Below are 26514 nucleotides of genomic sequence, written 5' to 3'. Positions count from 1 at the left end.
AACTTGTCCAGCACATACTTCATTTTCAGTCATTTTGGCAATTCTTTGGCAAATAACAGGAATTATGGGAAATTCTTGCCCGATCTGTGCAAATGACCCCTTCCTGAACTTGAAATTTTATCTTCTTTCCAGAAATGTATACCTTTCGGTTTTCCCATCCAGTTTTCCTACCCTCCACTTCCATTCTGTGCCTGTCCTATTAAAAAAAGAAGAGTGGAAAAATCGCCTCCTTCACAAAACTGAAGGTTCACGAATGAAAAATGTATTCATTTTCTTCCCACTCAAATGGTTCTTGAAAGCTTGCAAAATGGCAAGTTCAGAACTGCAAACCTGTTGTTCATAGCTCTTACAAGAAAAGAAAAAAAAGCATAGGCTCATTTGTACATCATTTTATTGGCATTTTCTGAAACACAAACTTGTGTCACTTTTTTGTTATTTTCTCACACCCCACTAAAACAAAACACAAATCCTTTTTGGTGTTATGACCACCAACACGTGGGAAGAAAAGGGTGCAGATTTGGCCAGGATAGCACTTGTAACAGAAAAGTTACATTGGATTGAATGCCAACATACAGAAAAGTAAAATAAAAACATTTTTTTAAAAAAGGGCTCTGCACTGGTACCACTAACAAGAACATATCCGTAGTACGCTGTGGGTGGAAGCAGGGGGCAGGCTACCTGCTGATTTGCCGTTTATTTGTCCAGGAACATTGGAGCTTTTCATTTGGTAATATATGTCTGTTTTTAGTGTGTAATGGGGCAAGTGTGCGGGATTACAAGCCTTTCTTTTTTGTAAAGCAGCTCTTTTTCAAGCCAAGGTTTCTTGATTTCAACAGCAGATGGATATACATACATAAGCGGAACTGAAAAAGCAAGACAAATAAGAACAAAGGGGTCTCCAGCAAGCAATTGGAGTCCAGGCTGTCTGTGATAATGTGTAGTCTCAGAGAGGGCATTTCAGATAAGAGCTGCACCACTAGATATAAATGAGCCTTCTGAGGAGTTCAATGTATATGGCACAGGGAGGCTGGCATGCAGAAAAAGGGGTTCCCTGGTCATCCTACTTCTGCATTCAATTCAACTAAAGCAGGAACCACCTGGGGTCTAAGTTAAAGGCTTGGGCATAGCGAGGGCATTTAATGAGGATCCCAGGGCCGTTACCACCAGTTCCAGCCCTGTGAACAGGTGGTTATTGCTTTTAGCACCCCGGGTTGTCAATACAGTAACCCGAGGTGGTGAGAGCATTGCATTTTGATTCAATGAATGGGACGCCTCGCAGCATCCCGTTCATTGAATCAGAATATTTTACTAAGATGGCCACCATGGATCAGGAAGGTGGGGCTCCGCCCTTCTTCCATTTCCATAGCGGCCACCAAGCAGTAGCAACAGCGCGGCAGGCACCGCAGAAGAAAGGAGCTAAGTGGGGCTGGTGGTGGGAGAGACGGAACAATGTAAATGCAAGGGAGGGTGCAAGGGTAGATTGCGGGGCCGGGAAAACAGCCATCAGGTCCCATGGAATGCAGGCTTGGATCAGTAGTTTCAGCCCGCGACCATGGAACCCAACTGGTAGCTCCCTCTGCCCCGGGTGCCACTTCACGATACGTTCACTTCATCACATTTACCTCGTCATACCTTTCACTTTGCAATACATACACTTCGCCATTACAGGGCGAGACCTCATGTACCTCCCCCTTCTTTGCTAACCCACAGGGTTCTCCCTAACCCCTCCTTGACCCAGATCCATTGCCACCTTGACTATGTGAAGATGCAGACGAAGAAAAGGTAAAAAGAAGTAAAGGTCTCACAAAGTGAATGTAGAAGAAAGAAGCGTAGAAGAGTTCTTCAGGCGAAATGAAGAGGGATACCCAGAAAAAGAAGAAGAAGAAATAAAAACACTAGTACGATTAAACAATCAGATCACAGGCACTGATGTTGATGAACCCCTGAGTTGTCAAAATATCCCAACGCCTGAAAGGGCTACGTTTTGACGCCCAGATAGGCAGTGTGGCCACACAGCTTGGAAGGGTACATCCCAGACTGTGTTCAACGTTCGCCAGTGTGACTCCATCCTCTTGCTAATGGCTCCCAGCTCTGAACATTCAGCCACACCAGTGCTGTGCTGCCAAATAAGCAGCACAGGATCTGTGAGTAACTGGCATAGGAGTAGAACCTGGAGCCATATGAGTGTATGTGCCTTGGATAGGTAGCAAGAAGCATCTCTGAGGGTTGCCACATCCTGTAGGCAGGGGCAATGGAATTAAAGGAGGCATCATAGTGACATATGCTCCATCAACCAGGAAGAACTGCAACCGCGAGTTGGGCTGCCCCCGATGCCTGCCTCTATGTAGAAGGGTCTGATGGTCAAAGACGGCAGAGATCTAAAAGGAAAAGAAAGCTTTTCACATATTCACTTCACTGATGAGGTTTCATCCATCTATGCGTTCTCTGGCACCAAGTGACCACTAAGTCACAGTGACTTCTTGGTAATAAATGAGTATGACAGGTCCAGGGCAGTAGCTGACAAGAGAGTTCTTGGATTGTTTTAACAGCCATGTCTTCAGGCAGTTTCAACATTTCCTGTGGTCATTCATTTGCCTAAGGCATCCAGGCAGAGTTTCCTATGTTGGGTACCTTACCACCGGCAGTCTCTTCAGTTCCAATATTCCAGGAGTGATGAATTTCAAATACCAGTTCTTCCACCAATTATAATCAAGCAATTTACCTGAAAGGCTTACTCTGCAATACACAGGGATTTAGTGGTCAATGAAAACTGATGAGCTGAGGAGATATGCCATTCACGCTTTTGGTCAATAAAACAATCCCTCACTTATTTTTTATAATGGTGAGTGCAGATGCCTTTTCACGTGTATGTCTTCTCTTGTGACGAACGAGAGATCCATTTTCACTGAATCTTTTCCCACAGTCAGTGCACAGATGAGGTTTCTCACCTGTATGTCTTCTCTGGTGTTGAGTGAGATTACTCTTCGCACTGAATCCTTTCCCACATTCAGTGCACTGATAAGGTGTCTCACCTGTATGTGTTCTCTGGTGGTTAACGAGCGAGCCCTTTTGAATGAATCTTATCCCACATTCTGTGCACTGATAAGGTGTCACACCTGTATGTGTTCTCTGGTGGATAACGAGCGAGCCCTTTTGAACAAATCCCATCCCACATTCAGTGCACTGATAAGGTTTCTCACCTGTATGTGATCTCAGGTGACGAACAAGAGACCCTTTTAAACTGAATCGTATTCCACATTCAGTGCACTGGTGTGGTTTCTCACCTGTATGTGTTTTCAGATGACGAACAAGAGACCCTTTTGAACTGAATCCTATCCCACATTCAGTGCACAGATGAGGTTTCTCACCTGTATGTGTTCTGTGGTGGTCAACAAGAGCATTCTTATGAACGAATCCTTTCCCACATTCAGTGCACTGATAAGGTTTCTCACCTGTATGTATTCTGTGGTGTCGAATAAGATAATCCCTTGTACTGAATGCTTTCCCACATTCAGTGCACAGATGATGTTTCTTACCTGTATGTGTTCTCTGGTGTTGATTGAGATTACTCTTCACACTGAACCTTTTTCCACATTCAGTGCACAGATGAGGTTTCTCACCTGAATGTGTTCTCTGGTGGTAGATAAGGTGCTCCTTCCTATTGAATCCTTTCCCACATTCAGTGCACTGATGAGGTTTCTCACCTGAATGGGTTCTCAGGCGGTGACTAAGACGACCTTTCATACTGTACCCAGTTTTGCATTCAGGGCTCAAAATCAAGTTTCTAATCGGAAGATCTACTCTAATGACAAACCAGACTTGTTCCTACTGAAGAGTTTAGTTCTGGGGCACAGAACATTACATGCCTTCTATCATGAATAAAATGCTAAACACGCATTTTTTCTTGCAGGAAATAATGCACTGTGTTCATATGATTTGATTGAAAATCGTCAGGTATTCTGTAGATTTCTCCAATCCCAGTTCCTCATTACTTTGAAAGGCCAAGTAGCCCCTAGACTTGTATCCATGTAAATAGTGCACATACTCTCAATGAGGCTTTGCACTGCATTAGTCCATCAGATAAATTATCAATCGCTTCGGTGCATTTCTCCAGGGCATCAATCACCTATAGAATTAAAAGGAGATGCACATAATTAATACAGATTCATGGTCACAAGTATAACATTTAACAGGCAGGCTGGCTCTCAGTGCTAGTGATGTGGGCCAATTAGTTGCTTTTGTGTAGCAAAGCGCAGGACTTTGAGTCATCGTCTATTTGGGACAAGTATCTCAATGGGTGGTAGAGAATAACTGCTGCAATTATTGAAGAATAATGCAACAATGACCTTTGCAAGTCAGCGGTGCGTCAGCAGTTTGTCTCCAATTGAATTGATATACATCTTTAGACCAGCCTAGGTCAAATCAATACATTTTTATTTGTTCAACTAAAATTGTTGTTTCAAACAAAAATGTTCTTATAACGGTTAACACATTGAAATGTTAAGACGTTTTAAAGCCCAATGGCCTCTAACAGACAAGCACCAGTCTACACTTATTTTGTCCCGGTTGTCCATGCTTTCCAAAATGTAGTGGGCTACTACAAACAACCTCCTCATTAGTTGAGCTACAGTCCCACTCTATAGCCATATATACACAGAACGGATCCTGGTGTTTTTAGCATAGGTTTTAAACATTTGTTCCTAAGGGCCGCATAAAGAGGGCATAAGAACACAAAATGTGTAATTGTCTCCCTCAGGGCTTCGCATGCACAACCTAAGTCCCTTTGGTTGGATTCTTTGGACCTCCCCACCTGCTCAGCCAGGGGAAAGGAGCCAAAATGAAATCTAATGTAGAAAGGCCCTTTTAATAGGATTTGAAATGATCTCCGAATATTTTTCCTCGAGCAATATTGAGCGTGATAAAAGTGCACAAGGCAAAACTAAAATAAAGCTAATTACACAATATATATAAGAAACATTTCATAATGTTTAAAATCCCACCAATATCCACACATATCAATAATTCATTATGAGAGATGTTCGGCAATATCATCATAACAAGTGAAGACAGAAACAATTCAATTCCTAATGCACAAATAAAATGTTTCCATTATAGCAGCAGTTACACTAGAAACTCTTGCGTACCAGGGGTTCGTCCAGTACACCTTTAACACATGCGACCGTGAAAGATAAATTAATGGACTATTGACTCATTTAACGTTCCATAATACATACTAATGTGGACCATGTCATTATTAAAGTGCAAATGCATAAAATCTTCAAACCCAAAATAACCTAAAAGGAAACTCCAGCAGACTGTTTCCGGGCACATTCGTATTTCATGGTTCAGAAACGCACAATTCAAGGCTGATAAGGTCACACCATACGTATTTAGATAACAGATCACATTGTTACGTACAAAGATTTCAATAGTTCAGCTCTTTTCAGCCATGACCTGTGCAAATACACCCCCCCCCCCCCATCACTGGATCTCACAGAGGGTCATAGTATCAATAGTAGTGGTAAATGTACTAGTACAAACCTAGGTTTCAAAATATATCCTTCTAAAATACAAACATAAAAGGCAAGCTAAGAAGTGCTCCTCAGTTTCAATTCTCCCCGACAATAAGAACACTTATTTGACCCACCGGCATCCCACCCATTTGTTCTTTATGCCACTGGCAGGGATGCAAATCTCCACTTGATACAGAGAAAGCGAAGGAATCTAGGCTTCATAATATCTAGATAGGATGTATATGTCCAGGTCAGTTTATTCTCCCAATATAACCTCAGTGTATTTAATCCCGATATGTAGCTCCTGTAAACATTTTAGGCCGTAATCCGCCTTAACAGTTTCTTTATCCTTGACAGAGATGGTGTCACAGTTTTGCCATAGGTCATTGTGACCAATATCGTATAAACGTTCTTAATATGTAATCACCATGGTAATGAAGGCCTACGCGACTGTCCAAGGGTCCCCAACAGCCTGTCTAGATTTGGAAAGTGCTGGGGAGCTCCAGAATGTAAGGCAGTAGAATACAGGTCTACGTACCACAATGTGGTTCAGGTAAGGTAGGTCAGTTTCCTCATGTATCAAAAAGCTTTTGACACCATAAAGGGGCCCTCTGCCTGTCCTGAACTTTATAGGACTCCAACATTGGGCTCATTGCAACATCAAACACATATGAACATTTGGTGATGGCACCACAGTACCCTGAGAGAGGTCCCAGCTCTATCAATTGCTGAATGCATTTGCATGCATCAGAAAACCTTACACCTAAATAATCGTACAATCAGACGTGTTCAATGGGGTCTTTATCGAACGTTAGGTTGTATAATGTTTTTTTCTTTTCCTTGTAAACTTCAAGGATTCGGTTTTGCTAACATTGATGGAGAGCTCACCTGCGATATAAAATTTCTGAAACAGATTAAGCTGCTTCTTCAGCGAGTCCGGTGTTGGGGATACAAGGATCGCTTTGTCAGCGAACAAGAGCACAAGATCTTTCATCTGCGAAAGAGGGGGGCATCTGTCGGAATGGACATTACTTCATCTAACAGTCCATCGATATAAAGTAAAAACAAGGTTGGGTCCAGCACACAACCATGTCTCAATACATATAAAACTTAAATGGGTGCTATGGTTGCCCCTCCAATCCCCACCTCCCCACAGCCTCATTCTCCCTATATAGTAGTACGATTGCTGATAATAAAGCGTGAGGTATCCCACAATTGCACGAGGAACTGTATCAAAGGCAGTATGTAGATCAACAAACAGACTAACATTCCTTGGTGTAACATATTTATCAGAAGAGATAACCTAAGGCACTGATCGATAGTGCTTGCCCCTTCTCTAAGCCCTGTCTGTCCATGATCAATGCAGAATTATCAATCCAAGTATTCCAAGGACAACTCCTAGCAAAAATGTTCATGAGAAGTCAGGAAGTGAAATTGGTCAATAATTGGTGGGCATTCAGAACCCCCCCACCCTTTTTTATACACGTGTACAATTTCAGCAGAGAACTAGGACTTGGGTGTGTGGTGGGGCGGAAGGAGTAGTCTGACTCTTTTAGGACATTCTGATTCACTTTTATTCAAATAATACGAAAAAAGGCCCCTCTGTCCCAACCCTGCTAAAGGAACTAAAAGGTGGTCATTTGTCATCATGAAGTCCAAAAAGAAATAAATGTTCACAGTCTGCATCTAATTCTACCACTAAGATAGCCAGCTTAAACAAGCCCAGGAGATTGTCTTGGTTCTCCTGGTATGCCAATACCTTCTGACAGTCTCTTTGCATGAACGTCTCTATTCCTTTTGCTGCTTGTCGAGCACAATCTTAGGTAATAGTCACTTTATCCCTTGGATTAACTCTTGTAGATCCTTTAGAACAGTCTTGGGTTTGGAACTCTCTTCAGTGAGGTATTTATGACAACTTTCTGTGTGATACTTTCTCACATTCTTGTAGGAGGTTTTAGACCTCTCATAATCTATTGATCCAGGCTCTCTCAGCTTGGACGTGGTTTCATCCCATTTGGTATTTACCCTTTCCTGGGTTCTCTCTTCATAACTATCTTCTTCACTTGATAGCCCCGTCTTATTTCAAGATTTTATGCCACAGTTTCTCCCCTTTTCATCTTGGAGTTCATATAGTAATGCATCTCCTTTATCGGGTCTGTGTTCGGAGTCTTTACAGACTTCCCACACAGGGTTATTCAATCTCCACTTATCAGCTTTACACAGTTGCAATTACACAGGTTTATATTAATTAACTAGTCATGATTACTAAGATGAGTTTCTCTTCTCATTTACGGCTACCCCAGTGGTTTCCTGCTTCTCCAGTTCTCAACATTACCTCTCTGTATGTTTGGGCCCATTGTGAACCATGGCATTTGCTCGGGTGATCCTCTTCGATGCAGCTTTTCCTCGATCCTTGATTTCATCATGCTCCCGAACTCAGCTTCCCTTTTGTTGTATACGAAGGTTGACGTGGGGCAGCTGTCTACACCCCCTTTTGCCTCTTGGCGTGTTTTGTCGCACGTCCTGGCCTCCATGACATAGATGTGGTCCTGTCACCATTTGACACAGTACTCTGCTTTCCTGTTTCACAATGACTCCCTCATTGTTGGGTACGCCGGGCCTCCAGCGCCTCCCTCTTGCGTTCTGCAGCTCTTCGAAAGTCATTGGCTCCTCGACTCATCTCAGGTCCACCTCTCCAAGGTGTGCTCACATCAGGGGATTCCACAGTGTAGGATACTCTCTGCTTCTCTATGTTCCTCAGCTCGTCCCAGTTAAGTATGAGTCTTCTCTTAAAGAGACATTTTCTTTTCCTTCTTCAGGCTGGTTGGTTCCAGCATTACCTTCAGCCAAATATGTAGATGTAACATTCGTCTTCAGCGCAGATAGTCTAACGTATGCTACTAGGCTGTGTGGTTTAAGGAGTTTCTTCAAGAATGGGAGTCCTTGTACCCTAAGAGGGAGTCACTCCCAGCAAGGCCCTACTTGCTCTGACTCCTAGTGAGGGTCTTGCCGAGCAGGCTCACTAGCGTGAAAGGATTCAGAGTGGGGCTCCCCTGTGGGGAGAAGGGACGAATACCTTTGATTCGTCACAGAAGCCATATTAGATCTTGTTACATTATTAATGAGTTGTAGCAGATACGGTGCTGTGGCGTGTCAGATGAGGGCCCGGAAACTGATGACATTTCTCCTGCTTATTTATTAAACAATAACACCTATATTTCCCCAACGCAACATGGGTTGTTTCTCCCTATTTAAATAACTACAGTGCTCGTCGACTATTGAAAAGAATAAGTCAGCTGTCCAAAAACTAGTTCTACCTGACGCTGCTACTATTTTAACCAACCCAAAGAGGTTCAGGACGATGTCTCCCTCCTCTTGAGGAGGGTATGGAAATGTCTCTCGGTTTCTTCAGGATTTCTTGTTAGAAGGATAGTCTTAAATTGCCTTTTGCACTTTCTGTATCTGTTCTTGCCACTCTTTCACAAGATATTAGAGGTGAAATCCAAAATAACCATTACGGTTTGGGGTCACCCTAAAGCATCACCGTTGGGGAGTGTTTTTCTAACTGAAAGCCCACTTATTCTAGTGAGACTGAGGACTCCTTGCCCTACTGGCTGGGCCCTGTCCTTCTGTGGAAGCTACCTTTCTGGAAACACCTTGCTTATAGGTGGGTATAAATCCCAGGTCACCACCAAGTCCCAGGAATACCTGCCTGGCATCATGAGCATATATGAAGGTGGCCAGCCTCAGTCCCAGGAATACCTGCCCGGGCATCATGAGCATACATGAAGGTGGCCAGCCCAAGTCACAGGAATACCTGCCTGGGCACCATTAGCATATATGAAGGTGGCCAGCCCAAGTACCAGGAATACCTGCCTGGGCACCATGAGAAGGTGAATACCTGCCTGGGCATCGTGAGCATATATGAAAGTGGCCAGCCCAAGTCACAAGAATACCTGCCTGGCATCATGAGCATATATGAAGGAGGCCAGCCCAAGTCCCAGGAATACCTGCCTGGCATCATGACCATACATGAAGGTGGCCAGCCCAAGTCACAGGAATACCTGCCTGGGCACCATTAGCATATATGAAGGTGGCCAGCCCAAGTCCCAGGAATACCTGCCTGGGCACCATGAGAAGGTGAATACCTGCCTGGGCATCGTGAGCATATATGAAAGTGGCCAGCCCAAGTCACAGGAATACCTGCCCGGGCATCATGAGCATATATGAAGGAGGCCAGCCCAAGTCCCGGGAATACCTGCCAGGGTATCATGAGCATAGAGGAAGGTGGCCAGCCCAAATCACGGGAATACCTGCCTGGGCATCATGAGCATATATGAAGGTGGCCAGCCCAAGTCACAGGAATACCTGCCTGGGCATCATGAGCATATATGAAGGTGGCCAGCCCAAGTCCCAGGAATACCTGCCTTGGCACCATGAGCATATATGAAGGTGGCCAGCCCAAGTCCCAGGAATACCGGCCTTGGCACCATGAGCATATATGAAGGTGGCCAGCCCAAGTCCCAGGAATACCTGCCTGGGCACCATGGGCATATATGAAGGTGGCCAGCCCAAGTCCCAGGAATACCTGCCTGGGCATCATGAGCAAATACAAAGGTGGCCAGCCTAAGTCCCAGGAATACCAGCCTGGGCATCACGAGCATATACGAAGGTGGCCAGCCCAAGTCACAGGAATACCTGCCTGGGCATCACGAGCATATATGAAGGTGGCCAGCCCAAGTCACAGGAATACCTGCCTGGGCATCACGAGCATATATGAAGGCAGCCAGCCCAAGTCCCAGGAATACGTGCCTGGCATCATGACCATATATGAAGGAGGCCAGCCCAAGTCACAGGAATACCTGCCTGGCATCATGACCATATATGAAGGTGGCCAGTCCAAGTGACAGGAATACCTGCCTGGGCATCATGAGCATCTGTGAAGGTGGCCAGCCCAAGTCCCAGGAATACCTGCCTGGCATCATGACCATATGTGAAGGAGGCCAGCCCAAGTGACAGGAATACCTGCCTGGGCATCATGAGCATATGTGAAGGTGGCCAGTCCAAGTCCCAGGAATACCTGCCTGGGCATCATGAGCATATGTGAAGGAGGCCAGCCCAAGTCCCAGGAATACCTGCCTGGGAATCATGAGCATATGTGAAGGTGGCCAGCCCAAGTCCCAGGAATACCTGCCCGGGCATCACGAGCATATATGAAGGCGGCCAGCCCAAGTCCCAGGAATACCTGCCTGGGCATCACGACCATATATGAAGGAGGCCAGCCCAAGTCACAGGAATACCTGCCTGGCATCATGACCATATATGAAGGTGGCCAGTCCAAGTGACAGGAATACCTGCCTGGGCATCATGGCCATCTATGAAGGTGGCCAGCCCAAGTCCCAGGAATACCTGCCTGGCATCATGACCATATATGAAGGAGGCCAGGCCAAGTCCAAGGAATACCTGCCTGAGCATATATGAAGGTGGCCAGTCCAAGTGACAGGAATACCTGCCCGGGCATCATGAGCATCTATGAAGGTGGCCAGCCTAAGTCCCAGGAATACCTGCCTGGGCATCATGAGCATATATGAAGGTGGCCAGCCCATGTCACAGGAATACCTGCCTGGGCACCATGAGCATATATGAAGGTGGCCAGCCCAAGTCACAGGAATACCTGCCTGGGCATCATGAGCATATATGAAGGTGGCCAGCCCAAGTCACAGGAATACCTGCCTGGGCATCATGAGCATATGAGAAGGTGGCCAGCACAAGACCCAGGAATACCTGCCTGGGCATCATGAGCATATATGAAGGTGGCCAGCCCACGTCCCAGGAATACCCGCCTGGGCATCACAAGCATATATGAGAAGGCGGCCAGCCCAAGTCACAGGAATACCTGGGCATCATGTGCATATATGAAGGAGGCCAGCCCAAGTCCCAGGAATACCTGCCTGGGCATCATGAGCATATATGAAGGTGGCCAGCCCAAGTCCCAGGAATACCTGCCTGGCATCATGAGCATATATGAAGGTGGCCAGCCCAAGTCACAGGAATACCTGCCTGGGCATCATGAGCATATATGAAGGTGGCCAGTCCAAGTGACAGGAATACCTGCCTGGGCACCATGAGCATCTATGAAGGTGGCCAGCCCAAGTCACAGGAATACCTGCCTGGGCATCATGAGCATATATGAAGGTGCCCAGCCCAAGTCACAGGAATACCTGCCTGGGCACCATGAGCATATATGAAGGTGGCCAGCCCAAGTCCCAGGAATACCTGCCTGAGAATCATGAGCATATATGAAGGCAGCCAGCCCAAGTCCCAGGAATACCTGCCTGGCATCATGACCATATATGAAGGTGGCCAGCCCAAGTCCCAGGAATATCTGCCTGGGCATCATGTGCATATATGAAGGTGGCCAGCCCAAGTCCCAGGAATATCTGCCTGGGCATCATGAGCAAATATGAAGGTGGCCAGCCCATGTCACAGGAATATCTGCCTGGGCATCATGAGCAAATATGAAGGTGGCCAGCCCAAGTCACAGGAATACCTGCCTGGGCATCATGAGCATATATGAAGGTGGCCAGCCCAAGTCCCAGGAATACCTGCCTGGGCATCATGAGCATATATGAAGGTGGCCAGCCCAAGTCACAGAAATATCTGCCTGGGCATCATGAGCAAATATGAAGGTGGCCAGCCCAAGTCCCAGGAATACCTGGGCATCATGTGCATATATGAAGGTGGCCAGCCCAAGTACCAGGAATACCTGCCTGGGCATCATGAGCATATATGAAGGCGGCCGGCACCAGTACCAGGAATACCTGCCTGGGCATCATGAGCATATATGAAGGTGGCCAGCCCAAGTCCCAGGAATACCTGCCTGGGCATCATGTGCATATATGAAGGTGGCCAGCCCAAGTCACAGAAATATCTGCCTGGGCATCATGAGCAAATATGAAGGTGGCCAGCCCAAGTCACAGGAATACCTGCCAGGGCATCATGAGCATATATGAAGGTGGCCAGCCCAAGTCCCAGGAATACCTGCCTGGGCACCATGAGCATATATGAAGGTGGCCAGCCCAAGTCCAAGGAATACCTGCCTGGGCATCATGAGCATACAGTAAGGTGGCCAGCCCAAGTCACAGGAATACCTGCCCGGGCATCATGAGCATATAGGAAGGTGGCCAGCCCAAGTCCCAGGAATACCTGCCTGGGCATCATGAGCATATATGAAGGTGGCCAGCCCAAGTCACAGGAATACCTGCCTGGGCATCATGAGCATACATGAAGGAGGCCAGCCCAAGTCACAGGAATACCTGCCTGGGCATCATGAGCATATATGAAGGTGGCCAGCCCAAGTCCCGGGAATACCTGCCTGGGCATCATGAGCATATATGAAGGAGGCCAGCCCAAGTCACAAGAATACCTGTCCGGCATCATGAGCATATATGAAGGTGACCAGCCTAAGTCACAGGAATACCTGCCTGGGCATCATGAGCATATATGAAGGTGGCCAGCCCAAGTCACAGGAATACCTGCCTGGGCATCATGAGCATATATGAAGGTGGCCGGCCCAAGTCACAGGAATACCTGCCTGGGCACAATGAGCATATATGAAGGTGGCCAGCCCAAGTCACAGGAATACCTGCCTGGGCACAATGAGCATATATGAAGGTGGCCAGCCCAAGTCCCAGGAATACCTGCCTGGGCATCATGAGCATATATGAAGGTGGCCAGCCCAAGTCACAGGAATACCTGCCTGGGCACCATTAGCATATATGAAGGTGGCCAGCCCAAGTCCCAGGAATACCTGCCTGGGCACCATGAGAAGGTGAATACCTGCCTGGGCATCGTGAGCATATATGAAAGTGGCCAGCCCAAGTCCCAGGAATACCTGCCTGGGCACCGTGAGCATATATGAAGGTGGCCAGCCCAAGTCACGGGAATACCTGCCTGGGCACCGTGAGCATATATGAAGGTGGCCAGTCCAAGTCACGGGAATACCTGCCTGGGCACCGTGAGCATATATGAAGGAGGCCAGCCCAAGTCACAGGAATACCTGCCTGGGCACCGTGAGCATATATGAAGGTGGCCAGCTCAAGTCACAGGAATACCTGCCTGGGCACCGTGAGCATATAGGAAGGTGGCCAGCCCAAGTCACAGGAATACCTGCCTTGGCACCGTGAGCATATAGGAAGGTGGCCAGCCCAAGTCACAGGAATACCTGCCTGGGCATCATGAGCATATTGGAGGGTGGCCAGCCCAAGTCCCAGGAATACCTGCCTGGGCACAATGAGCATATATGAAGGTGGCCAGCCCAAGTCCCAGAAATACCTGCCTGGGCATCATGAGCATATATGAAGGTGGCCAGCACAAGTCACAGGAATACCTGCCTGGGAATCATGAGCATATATGAAGGTGGCCAGCCCAAGTCCCAGGAATACCTGCCTGGGAATCATGAGCATATATGAAGGTGGCCAGCCCAAGTCACAAAAATACCTGCCTGGCCATCATGAGCATATATGAAGGTGGTGAGCCCAAGTCCCGAGAATACCGACCTGGGCACCATGAGCATATATGAAGGTGGCCAGCCCAAGTCCCAGGAATACCTGCCTGGGCACCATGAGCATATATGAAGGTGGCCAGCCCAAGTCCCAGGAATACCTGCCTGGGCACCGTGAGCATATAGGAAGGTGGCCAGCCCAAGTCACAGGAATACCTGCCTGGGCATCATGAGCATATTGGAGGGTGGCCAGCCCAAGTCCCAGGAATACCTGCCTGGGCACAATGAGCATATATGAAGGTGGCCAGCCCAAGTCCCAGAAATACCTGCCTGGGCATCATGAGCATATATGATGGTTGCCAGCCCAGGTCCCAGGAATACCTGCCTGGGCATCATGAGCATATATGAAGGAGGCCAGCCCAAGTCACAGGTAAACCTGCCCGGGCATCTTGAGCATATATGAAGCTGGCCAGCCCAAGTCACAGGAATACCTGCCCGGGCATCACGAGCATATATGAAGGTGGCCAGCCCAAGTCACAGGAATACCTGCCTGGGCACCATGAGCATATATGAAGGTGGCCAGCCCAAGTCACAGGAATACCTGACTGGGCATCATGAGCATATATGAAGGTGGCCAGCCCAAGTCACAGGAATACCTGCCTGGGCATCATGAGCATATATGAAGGTGGCCAGCCCAAGTCCCAGGAATACCTGCCTGGGAATCATGAGCATATATGAAGGTGGCCAGCCCAAGTCACAAAAATACCTGCCTGGCCATCATGAGCATATATGAAGGTGGTGAGCCCAAGTCCCGGGAATACCGACCTGGGCACCATGAGCATATATGAAGGTGGCCAGCCCAAGTCACAGGAATACCTGCCTGAGCATCATGAGCACATATGAAGGTGGCCAGCCCAAGTCACAGGAATACCTGCCTGGGCACCATGAGCATATATGAAGGTGGCCAGCCCAAGTCCAAGGAATACCTGCCTGGGCATCATGAGCATATATGAAGGTGGCCAGCCCAAGTCACAGGAATACCTGCCTGGGCACCATGAGCATATATGAGGGTGGCCAGCCCAAGTACCAGGAATACCTGCCTGGGCACCATGAGCATATATGAAGGTGGCCAGCCCAAGTCACAGGAATACCTGCCTGGGCATCATGAGCATATATGAAGGTGGCCAGCCCATGTCCCTGGAATACCTGCCTGGGCATCATGAGCATACATGAAGGTGGCCAGCCCAAGTCCCAGGAATACCTGCCAGGGTATCATGAGCATAGAGGAAGGTGGCCAGCCCAAGTTCCAGGAATACCTGCCTGGGCATCATGAGCATATAAGAAGGTGGTCAGCCCAAGTCACAGGAATACCTGGGCATCATGTGCATATATGAAGGTGGCCAGCCCAAGTCACAGGAATACCTGCCTGGGCATCATGAGCATATATGAAGGAGGCCAGCCCAAGTCCCAGGAATACCTGCCCGGGCATCATGAGCATATATGAAGGTGGCCAGCCCAAGTACCGGGAATACCTGCCTGGGCATCATGAGCATATATGAAGGTGGCCAGCCCAAGTCCCGGGAATACCTGCCCGGGCATCATGAGCATATATGAAGGTGGCCAGCCCAAGTCCCGGGAATACCTGCCTGGGTATCATGAGCATATGAGAAGGTGGCCAGCACAAGTCCCAGGAATACCTGCCTGGGCATCATGAGCATATATGAAGGTGGCCAGCCCAAGTCCCAGGAATACCTGCCTGGGCATCATGAGCATATATGAAGGTGGCCAGCCCAAGTCACAGGAATACCTGCCTGGGCATCACAAGCATATATGAGAAGGCGGCCAGCCCAAGTCCCAGGAATACCTGCCCGGGCATCATGAGCATATATGAAGGTGGCCAGCCCAAGTCCCAGGAATACCTGCCTGGGCATCATGAGCATATATGAAGGTGGCCAGTCCAAGTGACAGGAATACCTGCCTGGGCATCATGAGCATCTATGAAGGTGGCCAGCCCAAGTCCCAGGAATACCTGCCTGGGATCATGACCATATATGAAGGCAGCCAGCCCAAGTCCCAGGAATACCTGCCTGGCATCATGACCATATATGAAGGAGGCCAGCCCAAGTCCCAGGAATACCTGCCTGGCATCATGACCATATATGAAGGTGCCCAGCCCAAGTCACAGTAATATCTGCCTGGGCATTGAGCGAATATGAAGGTGGCAGCCCAAGTCCCAGGAATACCTGGGCATCATGTGCATATATGAAGGTGGCCAGCCCAAGTCACAGGAATACCTGCCTGGGCACCATGAGCATATATGAAGGTGGCCAGCCCAAGTAACAGGAATACCTGCCTGAGAATCATGAGCCTATATGAAAGCAGCCAGCCCAAGTCCCAGGAATACCTGCCTGGGCACCGTGAGCATATAGGAAGGTGGCCAGCCCAAGTCACAGGAATACCTGCCCGGGCATCACGAGCATATATGAAGGTGGCCAGCCCAAGTCCCAGGAATACCTGCCTGGGCATCATGTGCATATATGAAGGTGGCCAGCCCAAGTCCCAGGAATATCTGCCTGGGCATCATGAGCAAATATGAAGGTGGCCAGCCCAAGTCACAGGAATATCTGCCTGGGCATCATGAGCAAATATGAAGGTGGCCAGCCCAAGTCACAGGAATACCTGCCTGGGCATCATGAGCAAATACGAAGGCGGCCAGCCCAAGTCCCAGGAATACCTGCCTGGGCATCATGAGCATATATGAAGGCGGCCGGCCCAAGTCCCAGGAATACCCGCCTGGGCATCATGTGCATATATGAAGGTGGCCAGCCCAAGTCACAGAAATATCTGCCTGGGCATCATGAGCAAATATGAAGGTGGCCAGCCCAAGTCCCAGGAATACCTGGGCATCATGTGCATATATGAAGGTGGCCAGCCCAAGTACCAGGAATACCTGCCTGGGCATCATGAGCATATATGAAGGTGGCCAGCCCAAGTCCCGGGAATACCTGCCTGGGCATCATGAGCATATATGAAGGTGGCCAGCCCAAGTCCCGGGAATACCTGCCTGGGCATCATGAGCATATATGAAGGTGGCCAGCCCAAGTCCCAGGAATACCTGCCTGGGCACCATGAGCATATTGGAGGGTGGCCAGCCCAAGTCCAAGGAATACCTGCCTGGGCATCATGAGCATACAGTAAGGTGGCCAGCCCAAGTCACAAGAATACCTGCCTGGGCATCATGAGCAAATACGAAGGTGGCCAGCCCAAGTCCCAGGAATACCTGCCTGGGCATCATGAGCATATATGAAGGTGGCCAGCCCAAGTCACAGGAATACCTGCCTGGGCATCATGAGCATATATGAAGGTGGCCAGCCCAAGTCACAGGAATACCTGCCTGGGCATCATGAGCATATATGAAGGTGGCCAGTCCAAGTGACAGGAATACCTGCCTGGGCATCATGAGCATATATGAAGGAGGCCAGCCCAAGTCACAGGTAAACCTGCCCGGGCATCATGAGCATATAGGAAGGCAGCCAGCCCAAGTCCCAGGAATACCTGCCTGGGCATCATGAGCATATATGAAGGTGGCCAGCCCAAGTACCAGGAATACCTGCCTGGGCATCATGAGCATATATGAAGGTGGCCAGCCCAAGTACCAGGAATACCTGCCTGGGCATCATGAGCATATATGAAGGTGGCCAGCCCAAGTCCCAGGAATACCTGCCTGGGCATCATGAGCATATATGAAGGTGGCCAGCCCAAGTCCCAGGAATACCTGCCTGGGCACCGTGAGCATATATGAAGGTGGCCAGCCCAAGTCCCAGGAATACCTGCCTGGGCACCGTGAGCATATAGGAAGGTGGCCAGCCCAAGTCACAGGAATACCTGCCTGGGCATCATGAGCATATATGAAGGTGGCCAGCCCAAGTCCCAGGAATACCTGCCTGGGCATCATGAGCATATATGAAGGTGGCCAGCCCAAGTCCCAGGAATACCTGCCTGGGCATCATGAGCATATATGAAGGTGGCCAGCCCAAGTCACAAGAATACCTGTCCGGCATCATGAGCATATATGAAGGTGACCAGCCTAAGTCACAGGAATACCTGCCTGGGCATCATGAGCATATATGAAGGTGGCCAGCCCAAGTCACAGGAATACCTGCCTGGGCATCATGAGCATATATGAAGGTGACCAGCCTAAGTCACAGGAATACCTGCCTGGGCATCATGTGCATATATGAAGGTGGCCAGCCCAAGTCCCGGGAATACCTGCCTGGGCACCATGTGCATATATGAAGGTGGCCAGCCCAAGTCACAGGAATACCTGCCTGGGCATCATGAGCATATATGAAGGTAGCCAGCCCAATTCCCAGGAATACCTGCCTGGGCATCATGAGCATATATGAAGGTGGCCGGCCCAAGTCACAGGAATACCTGCCTGGGCACAATGAGCATATATGAAGGTGGCCAGCCCAAGTTACAGGAATACCTGCCTGGGCACAATGAGCATATATGAAGGTGGCCAGCCCAGGTCCCAGGAATACCTGCCTGGGCATCATGAGCATATATGAAGGTGGCCGGCCCAAGTCCCAGGAATACCTGCCTGTGCATCACGAGCATATATGAAGGAGGCCAGCCCAAGTCCCAGGAATACCTGCCTGGGCACCATGAGAAGGTGAATACCTGCCTGGGCATCGTGAGCATATATGAAAGTGGCCAGCCCAAGTCCCAGGAATACCTGCCTGGGCACCGTGAGTATATATGAAGGTGGCCAGCCCAAGTCACGGGAATACCTGCCTGGGCACCGTGAGCATATATGAAGGTGGCCAGCCCAAGTCACGGGAATACCTGCCTGGGCACCGTGAGCATATATGAAGGAGGCCAGCCCAAGTCACAGGAATACCTGCCTGGGCACCGTGAGCATATATGAAGGTGGCCAGCTCAAGTCACAGGAATACCTGCCTGGGCACCGTGAGCATATAGGAAGATGGCCAGCCCAAGTCACAGGAATACCTGCCTGGGCACCGTGAGCATATAGGAAGGTGGCCAGCCCAAGTCACAGGAATACCTGCCTGGGCATCATGAGCATATTGGAGGGTGGCCAGCCCAAGTCCCAGGAATACCTGCCTGGGCACAATGAGCATATATGAAGGTGGCCAGCCCAAGTCCCAGAAATACCTGCCTGGGCATCATGAGCATATATGAAGCTGGCCAGCCCAAGTCACAGGAATACCTGCCCGGGCATCATGAGCATATATGAAGGTGGCCAGCCCAAGTCACAGGAATACCTGCCTGGGCATCATGAGCATATATGAAGGTGGCCAGCCCAAGTCCCAGGAATACCTGCCTGGGAATCATGAGCATATATGAAGGTGGTGAGCCCAAGTCCCGAGAATACCGACCTGGGCACCATGAGCATATATGAAGGTGGCGAACCCAAGTCCCAGGAATACCTGCCTGGGCACCATGAGCATATATGAAGGTGGCCAGCCCAAGTCCCAGGAATACCTGCCTGGGCACCGTGAGCATATAGGAAGGTGGCCAGCCCAAGTCACAGGAATACCTGCCTGGGCATCATGAGCATATTGGAGGGTGGCCAGCCCAAGTCCCAGGAATACCTGCCTGGGCACAATGAGCATATATGAAGGTGGCCAGCCCAAGTCACAGGAATATCTGCCTGGGCATCATGAGCAAATATGAAGGTGGCCAGCCCAAGTCCCAGGAATACCTGGGCATCATGTGCATATATGAAGGTGGCCAGCCCAAGTCACAGGAATATCTGCCTGGGCATCATGAGCAAATATGAAGGTGGCCAGCCCAAGTCCCAGGAATACCTGGGCATCATGTGCATATATGAAGGTGGCCAGCCCAAGTCACAGGAATACCTGCCTGGGCATCATGAGCATATATGAAGGTGGCCAGCCCAGGTCCCAGGAATACCTGCCTGGGCATCATGAGCATATATGAAGGAGGCCAGCCCAAGTCACAGGTAAACCTGCCTGGGCATCATGAGCATATATGAAGGTGGCCAGCCCAAGTCACAGGAATACCTGCCTGGGCATCATGAGCATATACGAAGGTGGCCAGCCCAAGTCCCAGGAATACCTGCCTGGGCATCATGAGCACATATGAAGGTGGCCAGCCCAAGTCACAGGAATACCTGCCTGGGCACCATGAGCATATATGAAGGTGGCCAGCCCAAGTCACAAGAATACCTGCCTGGGCATCATGAGCCTATATGAAGGTAGCCAGCCTAAGTCACAGGAATACCTGCCTGGGCATCATGAGCATATATGAAGGTGGCCAGCCTAAGTCACAGGAATACCTGCCTGGGCATCATGAGCATATATGAAGGTGGCCAGCCCAAGTCCCAGGAATACCTGCCTGGGCATCATGAACATATATGAAGGTGGCCAGGCCAAGTCCAAGGAATACCGGCCTGGGCACCATGAGCATATATGAAGGAGGCCAGCCCAAGTCCCAGGAATACCTGCCTGGGCATCATGAGCATATATGAAGGCAGCCAGCCCAAGTCCCAGGAATACCTGCCTGGGCATCATGAGCATATATGATGGTTGCCAGCCCAAGTCCCAGGAATACCTGCCTGGGCATCATGAGCATATATGAAGGTGGCCAGCCCAAGTCACAGGAATACCTGCCTGGCCTCATGAGCATATATGAAGGTGGCCAGCCCAAGTCCCGGGAATACCTGCCAGGGTATCATGAGCATATATGAAGGTGGCCAGCCCAAGTCACAAAAATACCTGCCTGGGCATCATGAGCAAATATGAAGGTGGCCAGCCCAAGTCCCAGGAATACCTGGGCATCATGAGCATATATGAAGGTGACCAGCCTAAGTCCCAGGAATACCTGCCTGGGCATCATGAGCATATATGAAGGTGACCAGCCTAAGTCACAGGAATACCTGCCTGGGCATCATGAGCATATATGAAGGTGACCAGCCTAAGTCACAGGAATACCTGCCTAGGCATCATGAGCATATATGAAGGTGGCCAGCCTAAGTCACAGGAATACCTGCCTGGGCATCATGAGCATATATGAAAGAAGCCAGCCCAATTCCCAGGAATACCTGCCTGGGCACAATGAGCATATATGAAGGTGGCCAGCCCAGGTCCCAGGAATACCTGCCTGGGCATCATGAGCATATATGAAGGTGGCCAGCCCAAGTCCCAGGAATACCTGCCTGGGCATCATGAGCATATATGAAGGTGGCCAGCCCAAGTCACAGGAATACCTGCCTGGGCACCATTAGCATATATGAAGGTGGCCAGCCCAAGTCCCAGGAATACCTGCCTGGGCACCATGAGAAGGTGGCCAGCCCAAGTTCCAGGAATACCTGCCTGGGCATCGTGAGCATATATGAAAGTGGCCAGCCCAAGTCCCAGGAATACCTGCCTGGGCACCGTGAGCATATATGAAGGTGGCCAGCCCAAGTCACGGGAATACCTGCCTGGGCACCGTGAGCATATATGAAGGTGGCCAGCCCAAGTCACGGGAATACCTGCCTGGGCACCGTGAGCATATATGAAGGAGGCCAGCCCAAGTCACGGGAATACCTGCCTGGGCACCGTGAGCATATATGAAGGTGGCCAGCCCAAGTCACAGGAATACCTGCCTGGGCACCGTGAGCATATAGGAAGGTGGCCAGCCCAAGTCACAGGAATACCTGCCTGGGCACCGTGAGCATATAGGAAGGTGGCCAGCCCAAGTCACAGGAATACCTGCCTGGGCATCATGAGCATATTGGAGGGTGGCCAGCCCAAGTCCCAGGAATACCTGCCTGGGCACAATGAGCATATATGAAGGTGGCCAGCCCAAGTCCCAGAAATACCTGCCTGGGCATCATGAGCCTATATGATGGTTGCCAGCCCAGGTCCCAGGAATACCTGCCTGGGCATCATGAGCATATATGAAGGAGGCCAGCCCAAGTCACAGGTAAACCTGCCCGGGCATCTTGAGCATATATGAAGCTGGCCAGCCCAAGTCACAGGAATACCTGCCCGGGCATCATGAGCATATATGAAGGTGGCCAGCCCAAGTCACAGGAATACCTGCTCGGGCATCATGAGCATATATGAAGGTGGCCAGCCCAAGTCACAGGAATACCTGCCTGGGCACCATGAGCATATATGAAGGCGGCCAGCCCAAGTCACAGGAATACCTGCCTGGGCATCATGAGCATATATGAAGGCGGCCAGCCCAAGTACCAGGAATACCTGCCTGGGCATCATGAGCATATATGAAGGTGGCCAGCCCAAGTCCCAGGAATACCTGCCTGGGCATCATGAACATATATGAAGGTGGCCAGCCCAAGTCCCAGGAATACCTGCCTGGGCATCATGAGCATATATGAAGGTGGCCAGCCCAAGTACCAGGAATACCTGCCCGGGCATCATGAGCATATATGAAGGTGGCCAGCCCAAGTCACAGGAATACCTGCCTGGGCATCATGAGCATATATGAAGGTGGCCAGCCCAAGTCCCGGGAATACCTGCCTGGGAATCATGAGCATATATGAAGGTGGCCAGCCCAAGTCACAAAAATACCTGCCTGGGCATCATGAGCATATATGAAGGTGGCCAGCCCAAGTCCCAGGAATACCTGCCTGGGCACCGTGAGCATATATGAAGGTGGCCAGCCCAAGTCCCAGGAATACCTGCCTGGGCACCGTGAGCATATAGGAAGGTGGCCAGCCCAAGTCACAGGAATACCTGCCTGGGCATCATAAGCATATTGGAGGGTGGCCAGCCCAAGTCCCAGGAATACCTGCCTGGGCACAATGAGCATATATGAAGGAGGCCAGCCCAAGTCACAGGTAAACCTGCCCGGGCATCTTGAGCATATATGAAGCTGGCCAGCCCAAGTCACAGGAATACCTGCCCGGGCATCACGAGCATATATGAAGGTGGCCAGCCCAAGTCACAGGAATACCTGCCTGGGCACCATGAGCATATATGAAGGTGGCCAGCCCAAGTCACAGGAATACCTGCCTGGGAATCATGAGCATATATGAAGGTGGCCAGCCCACAAGAGTGAATCGGTATCCAGTCATAATATCGAAAAAATAAAGTCGAATGACAAAAAAGTCGAATCAATAATGTCGAGAAAAAAAAAGTCGAATTTGTTTTTTTATTATTTATATATTTTTTTTGGGTTTGGTAAGTAAAAAAAAAGGGGTAAAATAAAAAATAGAAAAAAAGGGGGGTTGGGGGGGAACCCCCCCATTTCGAATAAAAAACGTATTAAAAAAAAATTCGACTTTTTTTTTTTCGAGATTATTTTTTCGACATTTTGACTTTCGATTTTATTGATTTCGATTTTATGTCTAGGAACCGAGTGAATCCTATTGGTTTGTGATCTTTGTTATAGTGGAAAATGAGGGCTTTGAGAGGAACCCGTTAGTACCCCACAGTTAACGGCCTGCAAAAGGCAGGGGGGCAACTTATAGTACTACCTGTGAAAGAAAAGATTACACTCAAGCCAGAGCGTTACCTCTAACCCCAAAAAGAAAAGAAAAAAAACACACCAATTCTATAAAAAATAAATGACAATGGAAAATCCGGCACCACCCGCAGCACCTGCCCGACGCAAACGAATGCCAGACAAAGCAGAAATCAGGATAGTCTCACTGCATGCTGCGACACCTCTACTATTTCCTTTGAAAATGGGTACCTGCCCAAAGCCATCAAATGATCAATACCCTGGGTACATTAATGCAACAACAGACTCATGCTGGAACCCTACGTGACTGCAATAATCAAAAGTGCTTCTACCACCTCTGCTCTATCCAACAGACATGCCCTACCCCTCTCCTCTCCTTCGCATACAGAGTGCTGGCCGTCATCTCCCGGATTCTTTCAAGAATTGACTGCATAAACAGCACCTAACGAGCTATGTGGAACTACCTAACAGTAAAAACTTCAACGGATACAAAACACAGCAGTTAGACTAATCCTCAGACTCAGCAGGAGGGAATGCAACACCTACTCTCGGAGCGCTCCACTGGCTACAAACCCAAACAAGCATTGGCAATTCTAAGAGGATTAGCCTTCATGTAGACATGGAAAAGGAATGTCCTGGACATTACCAGGATGGTCCTAACTGGCCATTAATTGTAGCAGCTGGAAAAGAGTGCATGTACCTGGGAATATGATAGTCCCTGGTTAAGACATTTACAGGACCAATTAAACCATTAGCTTTAATAAGACTGCTTTGAAAGAAACCCTGGCAGGCACTGTTGAGTGCAAAGTGTGAATTAAGGCCTGATAAGGATAGTTCAAAGTGATCTCAGGTAAGTGTGATTCAGGCATCTCTCCATAGCTGAGCTCTGCATTAGTTTCGGCATATAGGTGGAAAGTAGCCAAAACTAAAAAGCATCAAGTTCCAACTCCCTCAGTATTGACACTTAAAGGTCAAGAAGCCGTATTCTTCCAAAACAAAATCTCACTCCACTAACCAACCAGAGACCAAAGATCAAAAAAATAACAGACTTTTAGAAACCAAAGTATTTTGCAGAGAGACACAGAGTCTCCTCCTATACTGCTATGGTGGCAGAACACTGCAACATGCCACCAAAGGAAATTTGCACTCTACAGGACCACCTGACATTCAGGAAAACTAAAAACATGACCCTTCAATGCTTAACAGACAGAAAGTGTACTCAAGTTTGGAGAAAATGCAACCGATGGAACAGAATTCATAGCCAGAAAATGCAGCGACTCCCAACGTCACTTCACTGCCCAAACTTCACCAAGTTATTTTCATAAAGGTCTGGCAGCACATCCTGAAACCTTATGCTTTTGCCACGGATTATCCCTCTGTGGAAAATAATGAACAGTGCGCAGTCGATAGCACCAAAAGAATGCTGTTTGACAGAAACTGGTGCCACGGTCATAGTTGCGGAGCGGATGTGGTCATAGGGGAGCGGTGTGTACGCTCCTTATTGGAAGCCCAGAACAGGAAGTAGTGATTTGACACAGCAACTGGAAATGACCACAATGAAAAAAAAGTTGACAGGGATCAAAATTAAGATTGGATAAGCAGGAGCTAAAAGCAGCTTCCGGGTATTGTGGAGAATCCGATGGGATTCCTCCCAGGAACCTGGTCAGGGACCCTTCTCATGTGGCCACGAGAAGGCAGGCGCTCTCTGATTCTGACCCTGGGGGGGGTATACTGCAGGAGGATCACATGGGGTGTGGAGGTGGGGCTAGGGAAAATATTTTATTTAAAATAAAAAATAATAATAATAATAAAATCAGACCAGGAAGACTGTGAGGAACCTCTTTTATCTGTCCACATAACCCCGCTCTTTTGATGGTCCTTTGCCATTTTAAAGTTGAAAAAATAAACTTCTCTAAAATGGTCTTCATGTCCCAGAGTCCATTAGGGACTGTGACGAAGAAGGCATGCAGGAGCCAAGGACAGGCAGGCAGGCCTATTAGCTTTTGGCAAGGTCAGGCAATTAACCAGAAGGGCCTGTACCTGAAGCCAACTATCCCACCTGAGGGGCATAAAAGGCTGCAGCAGGAAGGAGCAATAGAAAGAAGCTGGAAGGTCGGCAGTAGCAGAAGCAGAGCACGAGGTTGGCGAGGAAGTGTCACCACAAAGGGACGCCGGAGCAGAGAAAGAGCAGATTTCACCTGCAGGCTCTGAGTTGGTCCTGTGCTCACAAACCCTGTTTGGCTGTGGCAGCAATGGAAGAGGCTGGAAGAAACAGGAAGTAATTCCAGGTGCGCCTAATTGCTGTGAATGCAGAGCTTAAGTTTTGCATCCACCCAAGGCCTGTGTGCAGAAGCAAGCAGGGTCGGAGATGGGGTTCAAACTATACCTAGACATAATATGCCCTGCCTATGAAAAATCGATGTATGCTCGCTCCAGGCTGGACATTCTCCCAATTGCAGGCTTCTCATACTCACTCATGGAGGGGATATGAATCAGAGTTATGCCCAATGTGTCCCACTTCTTGCTAATCTGTCCTTCGATCATTCGGCCGAGGCTTATGTACTCGAGTCCTATATTGCAGGATGCTAGCCCGCACACTTTATGATTTGATTCAGTCTTCTTATTTACCTGCAGTATTTGCCACTGCTAGTTACATTCACAGAGCTTGGTTGCAGACAAAACAGGCACTGAATTAACTATGCATGTGTATGTTACAATCTTTGTCAGTTTGTGTATTGAAACATTTAGAATGCTGGGCGTACTATTGATGCTGAGTTTTTAATACGGTTTTATTTTTTGTACCTAGGTGCTGATTCTCTCTTTAACGTTTTGAATATTTAAAGCCTATTTATATACAGATTGTATTTTTGCATGACTGTATTTGTCATGCACCTGAAGATATAAGGTTGAATAAAGGAATGATGATGATGAGAAGCAAGCCGAGGGAAGCTGCAGAGTGGAAGACTCTCCATTAATAAGGACGGATCGGAGACACCCGTGCAGCAGAGGGGTGTGGGCCCCAAGAGTGCCTGTAGT

General features: G+C 48.9%; 1 protein-coding gene across 3 annotated transcripts in view; it reads right to left on the bottom strand.

Moving 5' to 3' along the window:
* Nucleotides 1-374: 374 nt before the first annotated feature.
* The window catches only part of LOC138468391 (zinc finger protein 432-like), a 96607-nt gene continuing 70467 nt past the window's right edge, over nucleotides 375-26514 (bottom strand). For all 3 annotated transcript variants that reach the window (XM_069608932.1, XM_069608931.1, XM_069608933.1), the window contains one exon: nucleotides 375-4126. In XM_069608932.1, coding sequence (XP_069465033.1) covers nucleotides 2824-3744 — 921 coding nt within the window. In that variant the 5' untranslated portion in view covers nucleotides 3745-4126 and the 3' untranslated portion in view covers nucleotides 375-2823. The remainder of the gene's footprint in view (nucleotides 4127-26514) is intronic.

This window comes from Ambystoma mexicanum, chromosome 4q, assembly GCF_040938575.1.
Source record: "Ambystoma mexicanum isolate Mex_15411 chromosome 4q, UKY_AmexF1_1, whole genome shotgun sequence".
Lineage (NCBI taxonomy): Eukaryota > Metazoa > Chordata > Amphibia > Caudata > Ambystomatidae > Ambystoma > Ambystoma mexicanum.
The sequence above is the reverse complement of the archived record's forward strand: the minus strand, read 5'-3'. Positions and strand labels throughout refer to the sequence as shown.